Source organism: Cyprinodon variegatus, unplaced genomic scaffold, assembly GCF_000732505.1.
Source record: "Cyprinodon variegatus isolate N-32 unplaced genomic scaffold, C_variegatus-1.0 Scaffold79, whole genome shotgun sequence".
NCBI lineage: Eukaryota > Metazoa > Chordata > Actinopteri > Cyprinodontiformes > Cyprinodontidae > Cyprinodon > Cyprinodon variegatus.
Window position 1 is genome coordinate 796459 of NW_015150532.1, and position 8552 is coordinate 805010.

Here is an 8552-nt window from a genome sequence, read left to right on the forward strand (position 1 = left end):
CTGCACAATTCAATTGTTTTGCAACTGAAACGTGCTAATTAAACATATATAAATGAACTTCTATTGCCTTTTTATAACTGACAATCTAAAATGTAAGTATGTTTTAAAGTAGCGACATGGAAATCCTTTATTTTGAAAAAGTTTTCTGATAAATCCCTGAACTCTTCATTTTTGGCTCTTCAAAGCTTATTTTCCGTTTTCCTGTAACAGCAAGCTTAAAATGGAAAAGTCTGGCCAACTAATTCATGTCTGCTGATCTGAGCAGCCAATAAAAACCTGGCAGAATCACATTGTAAAGCTCATAAATGGCCCCCTGCCTTTTTACTATGAGATCAGGTTGCATTTTATGGAGTTAAGGGGAAAATGTTTATAAATGGTTTTCTATCCCTGATGTTGCTTCACTTGAAAGAATATCTGATTTATTATCATCACTGATATATGTTTTTTTTTTATTAGGTTTATCTCCTTCACTTTTCTAATTCTACGTCCCTAATACAGACTTGGGGTTTTTGCCTTACCCTGGGGGTCGACATCCTTTGCCAGTTTGAGGGCGTCAGAGTTGGCCAGGTCAGTGTTTGCTGGGGTGACAGCCAGGATCAAGCAGCTCTCTCTGCTGATAAACTGCATGATCATATCCCTGATCTGTTGCTCGATGTCCGCAGGCTGGTCTCCAACTGGCACCTTGGTGATTCCCGGCAGGTCGATGAGGGTCAGATTCAGCACTGCAGTCACAGGAAGATATTTTATAAATGATATTCCCTAAAATAATCAAAGTGGGATCTCCACTGAATATTTCACATTTGATTTTCTACACCGGTAGTGCACTCTGGATTAAATTATTGCACTATTTTTGGCTCATTGTATTTCATTTCAGGGTTTACCCTTTGTTTTTACTAAAAAAAAAGCTTTATGTATTCACTATACATAAACACTATATTCACTATAACAACACTTAATGTTTATAATTTAAAATCCAAACACAAATAAATAAACTAGAATACAGAAAATGAAGGTGAAATTGACTTGGATTCTTGATGAAGTTGTGCCTGCAGTCTGAGCTGCTAAGGACTCATAAATTGTAATCCTTTGTTATTACTGTACATGCAAATGTTAAAAAGCAAATCAGTCAATTTATTGATTAGAGTATGAATGCAAAAAACAAACTTCTTTGCAATCAATCAAAAATGCTTTTCTCTATGGTGTGCCACCAACTTGATTTGGTGGAAAATTCAGCAAAGTAATACCGGAAAATAACAGATTACCCAACTTTATATTTATATAGAAAATAAATCTATTTTTTAATAAAAAAAATATATCTATCTATTTTATATATAAATGCTTGTTTTATATACATATATATGTACACTAAATGATCAAACTCTAGCTATGTGCAGCTATACAGACACTTCCCTCTGGCAGGAGGCTGCGGTCAATCAGAACCAAAACCTCACGACACAAGAACAGTTTCTTCCCAGCTGCTACCAGCCTTATCAACAAGGCCCAGAGATCCACATGACACTGACACTACCTCTCTCCCTCCCCCGTACAGGACCTACAAGCTACACCAACCTAGAAGCTTCAGACCTCCTCTGTTACATTAAAGTACAGCCTACTCTTTATATAGTATATGGCAATATACTATATTTTGTCTGCACTATCGCCACTAAGTCCGATTCCTTGGAAGTGCAAGCCTACAGTACTTGGTAATAAATCTAATTCTGATTCTAATCAATATGCAATTCAGCTTGTGTCTGGCAGTTAAATATTAAATATACAATTAAATAACACCAATTATACAATTAAATCAGATTTAATTATTATTAAAATAACAATTAGAGGAATCACAATAGACACTATTATTTATTTTGTAAATAAAAGCACAGTGTGAGTTATACTGATGCTCCTTTAAAAGATTGATCTGAATGCAAAACCAAACCTCTTGATTTTTTCCTTTTTTTGCTTTGGTATATATATTAGCACCATCTTTAATGATTTTATTGGATGGGAAAACAATAAGTAGGACATTACTACAGGGTTTAACTTCAGTTAGCTGGAGTGGATCGGATCTCAGAGTACTTGGGAAGCACATATTCTCTTATTTCCAAAAACACATTTTTATGTTGATCCATCATATACAATCCACGCCCCCAAATAAAATGTAAGTTTACTTTTGCAACATGAAAGTATGTGCAAAGAGATGAAACAAAAAAAAACAACAAATGGCAGCAATGCCACTTGTTGCTAAAATATGCAACTTCTTAAAAAGTCAAAAAGCATTTTAGTCTGATCCATCCCTAAAGTTAAAAAAAACCTCCCTGACATCTGGAATCTGAATTATTTTAGGATAAAGTATTAATACTACAGAATATTTATGTGATGGTTTCCTAAGAACATTGTTATCTTTGTTACTAGGGACAAAGCTCCTCTGGCAGCTATGCATGATGACTCACAACCTGTCACATCCCGTTTAGATCGAGAGGAGTTTCAACAAACTCGTACTAACTTGACATATAAAAAAAAAAGAAAAACAGACTGATTGCAACCATACCATGAGGAGAGTAAACTCGTAGGTTGATGGGGATGGGAGATATGCCCTTGTTGGCCCCTGTGACCCGATCGGTCTCACCCTCAATCTCCTGGCGCACCTCGTCAAAGTCGGTGAACTTTTTCCCCTTGCAGTGGAGGAATTCAGCCCATTCTGTGGAGATGATAAATGAAAAAACATGCAGCAAAGATTAGCGATGGCTGTTCTGAGTGGAACAAAATGCCGGTGGAGGAGGGATAAAAGCAGCATCATTTCAAAAGAGAAGAGGAGTGTGTGTTTGTGTGCATATCTAAGTGGACAAATGTGTGGCTGCTTGTGTGGGTGTGCAAATGTGTGTGGGACCCACCAGCATTTGCACTGATGAGCTGCAGAACCAGAGGCCTGCGGGTGACGATACCAGAACCACGGGGCAGAAAGTCCCTGAGGAGGAAACACAAACCAAAAGTCAATTTACAAACAGGGTGAATATGAACACAGATATCATAATCATGACTTATTTCTTCAGCTATTTATTCTCATCCTAAGTGTTTGTGGACTATGATGTTCTCAATAACATGCCAGATGCATCTGAGAAATCCTTTGGGTTTCTTTATAATCCTGTTAGCAAGCTCAAAATGACTGAACCAGAGGCCATTTTATACCAAGCCTGTAAATTTCAGCTGGTGTTTCTGCAGCTGAGGACAGAACATTCTGACCTGATAAACAACGGGTCCAAATGAAGAGCTGACAGGGTGCCTGCTCATTTAAAAAAACGGTGACTTCGACATTTTCTGCAGGGTTACACACACAGATCAGATACGTCTGTGTGTGTATATGTGTGTGAAAGCAGAACAGTGGCTCTGCCCACATGCTCTTAACTTTAAAGTCTGGATCTGTTAGGCAGAGAGCTTGCTCCAGTAAAACGTATTGACAAGTATTCCCTCAGAGGGAAATCGTATGGGATGAGCCTTAAAGAAATTATGAAGCCTCCAGTATCCATTCAGCACTGTGCCAAGCCAGAGCTGGACAGATGGACCATTACTCAGCATCGTGGCTCCTATTGAGGGATGGAGGAGGACTAAATCAATGCAGCAATCTGAATCACAGCACTAAAATATTCAGCTAAATTACAAACATCAAGTTATATCTGATTGCTGTGGGTTTGAATGGATGTAACAGTTGGATTAAGGGTCTAAAAGGTCAACCTGAACTTGTAATATTTATTTAATAATTGAGTTTTTGAAGTCTTTCATGACTTTTTAGTGTGCAATTTTTTTAATGTCCGCCACTCGCTACTTCTTCCACCTCCTGAACCTTAATAAAAAGGATAACGGCATACTAAAATTTCCAAAGTTAATTTCGGCACCCTGTCTCAAAGATTGTAAGGTGCTCCTCTCTGGTCACATTAAACTATCCAGAGGCTCAAATGAATGACATTGGAAACCCTAATTTGGAAGTAAGGAACAAGAACATGTGCATGTCGTGCTTTGAGATAACAGCATTAACCTATTTGCTCAAATTTAAATTCCAGAGCAACACAGAGAATATTCATTATTCATTTTTGCATGCAGGAGTGGGAGCTGCTGCATGTGGGTGATGTTTGATAAAGCTTATACACAGCAGAGCAATTCTGCAACCAGCACTGGAAACATTGGATGTATGCAGAGAAGGGATCGGTGTCACTAGAGCCAGTGTGAAGTGTTAGCAAACTTAGCAGCTTTTTAGGTCAACAGGGAGGCCATAGAAGTGCCTCAATTCTCATACACAATATGAATTACAAAAGAGGTAATATTTGAGAGAGAGAAAAAATATTCATTTTGGATGGATGGATGGATGGATGGATGGATGGATGGATGGATGGATGGATGGATGGATGGATGGATGGATGGATGGAAGCCACAATAAAACCACTTGAATGAATATTTTAATGTGATGATGCAGACATTTAAGAATTAAAAAAAAAATGTTGAAATGAATATAGACTTGTTTTGATATTTGGACCATACAGTGTACATGATGTACTTGAATGCACCATGAGTCAATAAATTCTCTCTGTTGTGAGGAAGACTCTTTACTACAGTAACAGTTTGTTCTGAAACATTTTGGACTGGTTTAATGCTTCAGAAGGCTGGATTTCGACTTGAGCTGACTTTGTTCCAGTAGCTACTCCTGATTTTTATATTAATCATGATTTTATGCTAGGTGAGTAATTCATTTACAGTTGCAGAGTAGATTAAGTAGATGATCTCTGTAAAATATGTTTTCGCTAGGTAATAGATAAGGTTTTGCCGTAATCCACCTTTCTTCTTGCACTGTAGCTGCATTAGAAACGGTAATGTTAGCAAATTTGACAGCTTAGCTTTAGCTAGGAGCTGTTTATTAAAGCATGTGTGGTATAAATAATTCTGTATTATTTTGTTTGTACACTTGCATACCGACCTGACAAGGGTGTAACGGTTATCGTTTGTATGGACACTTACTGATTTTCTAGTTAAAAGTTGTAATTTGATGTCCCTAATTAACAGATAAATGACAAAATGCTGCCCACTAAACACAAATGTGTAGAACTGTCCCCTTATTGACTTTAAAGTAATGAATGAAAATGTTTTCTGATATTGCATGTACATTTTGAAAACTCAGATAAAAAAGTATGCATCATCCTCACAGAGTCCACCTTCTCTTTGGAGTAACTGTCTAACCTAATTATCAGCAGGTTCAACTGAAGAGCAAAAGGCCAAAACAGACCGCTGACTCAGAGTCAAGGCTAAGACTGGAAAGGTTAGAAGAGCGCCTATCTATAGGGACATCAAACATTTTATTAATCTTTTTTTAAGGTTACATTTTATTTTCTATCTTTATATTCATGTATTGTGGGTTTCTATTATAAAAATATTTGCACATGTAGATCTGTTGCAGTTCTAGACGTAATATACCAGGGAAATCTATTTAGCCGGTGTTTTTTTATTATGGGGCAAAGGAAAAGAATCAGAAATTGAAAAAAAGAAAGTAAAAAAAGTAAAGTTTAGTATATTAAATGAGACATAGAGCCACCGTTGCTGGACCCTGAACTAAAATATTAAAACTCTGACCTTTTTATCAAAACTCCTGGAACTTAAAGCAGAAAGTAATAGCTAATTAGTGGTTCAGGTGAATTGTAAAGGCAAAATATTAAATCAGTCTATGGGACGAAACATTTAAGGCCTCAGAAGATCTAAATAAATGATCTAAATAAATAAATATCTATTTAAAAAAAGATACATTTTCCCTTAATTCCAGCAGGAAAGTAAAATTATCTGGAAAAATGTATGATAATAATTAGAGAATTAGATATGATGAACAAAAAATATAACTTTTTTTTTTTTTCAATTTTAATGATTAATCATTTTATCCAATTAGCAAATTGAATTTCATACTTAAATCAAGAAAATATAGAACTTATGCTGTAGATGAAAATTAATTATTTGGGTAAATCTGTGGGGCAGTCCATTTCTTTGCCTTTGAGGTAATCATTCCTTAATACAGTTCATAATAAATTTGGTAAAATATAAAAAAAATAAAGAGCATTCATCTTTTTGTGTCTCTCCTGATGCCAAGGCACTATGAACACAGACAGTTGTGCTAATAAGTCAAAGATCTGACTTAGTGATTTATCAAAAGGTATATCTATGATGGCCATCTGCTGCTTAAATAAAATGGCAACACCTATTTATGGATATATTCATTAGATATTGAACTATTTTGTTTTTATTAGATAACATGTTTTGGAAGTGACACCAAATTCTACTTGGGGCTCCTTTATACTGGATCCTTATTGGGTCAAAATCCCCAAAGGTGCTTCTGTAGCCTAAATAAAGCTGGTACTGTGACCCAGTGCTGCTGGTTTGAAATAAAAAGGAAAACGAGGGACAGGGCTTGAATGAGGCTGTATTAAAGTGGAGGAATGATGGTTTGTATCCTGCAGCCTGACACACGGGCTTCTTACGTCATCCCCAAGGTTAAACGGTAGCAGAGATTATCCCAATCCGGTGGTCATTTTTCTTTTTTACCTGCCGACGAAGTTCTCCAACACAGAGCTCTTCCCTGCGCTCTGACCGCCGACCACCGCGATCTGCGGCAGGTCCAGGTTGCAGGCTTGGCCGATGGAGCTGAAGGCATCCTGCAGCCTGTTGACCAGCGGGATCAAATCCTCCATGCCACGATTTCCCATGGTGCCTTTAGTCAGGAGGACTTGGATTCAGCGAATGGAGACAGAAGGGAGATGTGGGGAGGAGGGAGGAGGAGGGGACGTAGCGCTGCTGTATTATTAGTCCAGGACTACAGTGGTCGCTTGTTGATGTGGTGAAGTCATCTAGCCGCGCATTGCCCCCCGAGCTAATCGAGGGTCGGACGGGCTGTGGAGACAAAACCAGAGAGGAAAAGTCAGAAAAGAAAACAGAAAAAAAGGGACATAAGGAGACAAGAAGAGACAACTGCGCAGGAGCGCAACCCGTCTCTGTTTCTCTCCCTTTGACACAAACACACATTTACCGTCAAGGACATTTGCTGAGAGGAGATCCGTCTCTTCACAGCGCACAAATCAACGCCTAAACACGCGTATTAAAAAGCACATCCAAGCCACCAGTGCCTGGAAACATCGCGACATTTTAGGTATATTGTAAGATGTGTCAGAGGAATGAAGGCTCACCTGTGCTGCTGTGGCGGTGGGAGCTGACCGGCCGCGGCTCCCGGTGTGTCGCTGTCCGGTGCTGAAACGACGCGCAGATCAGGCGGCTGCAGAAGAGCGTCGACGCTCCGCGCGGTTATACAAGCACCACCTGCTACTACCGCTGCAGGCGGCGACCCGGCTCACAGAGAAAAAAACACAGCTTCAAATAGTTAGAATAGTAGAAAATTCGCCTGTGACAGATTAATATTTCCCCCCCTCCTCTTCCGTCTCTCTTCCCCCTCTCTCCGCTTCTCTGCGGTGTAAATTGCGAAGCTGCAATCGACGCGGCGGAAGACAAATGAGAGCGGTGGGTTCGGCACCGATGCGGAGGAGCGCGGATTCCCATTGGCTGAGCGGGTACAGGTTAGGCCTCACTCCACCCGCCTCCTGTTTACATCCCCGCCGCTGATGCTGCTGCTGCCTCGTCGTGAGTCATGCGGCACGGCTGCGCATCGCTGCAACACGCAGAAGGAGGATGCGCCCCTTTAGATCCCCGCAGTGGGAGCAGAAATCACCGCTCATATTCAGTAACATCCTACTGCACCTTGCATCAGGAGTTGGCCATGATGGCAACCAGTGCAGGCTGTATCTGAGCCTATGAGGCTTGGAGTGGAGCTAGAAAGATTGTGACATTTGGGCCCAGATTGTCACTGCTGGCCGAGGCTCCTGCTGGTAGAAGCAGTCATGCGGAATGGATGCTGTCTTAACCTCTAACAGGCCAACATCTGCGCCTGCTGCTGGAGAAGTGTCTTGTGGAGACTACAGATGAGATCTGTCACTGATCTGAATGAGATATTTAACTTGGCTAAAATGTTGAAAGCAGACTTGAAATACAACAGAGACAGAGAAATCCAAGCTTTCTTATAGCTGTTCATTCATTTCTGGGCCAAAAGATGTCATTTGTGTTGAAGTTTTCCTTGTCATCATAGACCGGCCTTTGAGTTGTCACAACATCCTATGGAGAGCACTAGATGGCAGTAATGATTTACGCTTTGTCTGCCTTCTTACAACAACTGTATTTCTTATTCCAGATCCTCCACTTATCAGCCATAATACCGACTAGCTGAATTTTCTTCATATGATTTCTTCTGGAGAAAATTTTATAAAGTACTAGACAGCAATGAACATTATTTTCTCAAACTGAGATTGTTAGAAACAGGAACAATACCAGCAAGGACGAAGATGGCAAGATGACTAGAAGTGGTGGTTCTAGACCAAATTTTACACTAAGGACCAAGATGCTTTTTTTTTGTTGTTGTTTGTTTGTTTTTTGTTTTTTTTTTGTAATGTGGAACAGAAAAATGCAAAGCAGACATATTGTTT

At 39.5% G+C, this 8552-nt stretch overlaps 1 protein-coding gene across 1 annotated transcript in view; it reads right to left on the reverse strand.

Moving 5' to 3' along the window:
- Positions 1-7486, reverse strand: part of LOC107083642 (dynamin-3-like) — a 36759-nt gene extending 29273 nt beyond the window's left edge. The window contains exons 1-5 of the mRNA XM_015373013.1: positions 7209-7486; positions 6571-6915; positions 2892-2965; positions 2549-2698; positions 519-722 (exon numbers count right to left, since the gene is read on the reverse strand). Of these exons, the coding sequence (XP_015228499.1) occupies positions 519-722; positions 2549-2698; positions 2892-2965; positions 6571-6731 (589 nt within the window). The 5' untranslated portion in view covers positions 6732-6915; positions 7209-7486. The remainder of the gene's footprint in view (positions 1-518; positions 723-2548; positions 2699-2891; positions 2966-6570; positions 6916-7208) is intronic.
- Positions 7487-8552: the final 1066 nt, after the last annotated feature.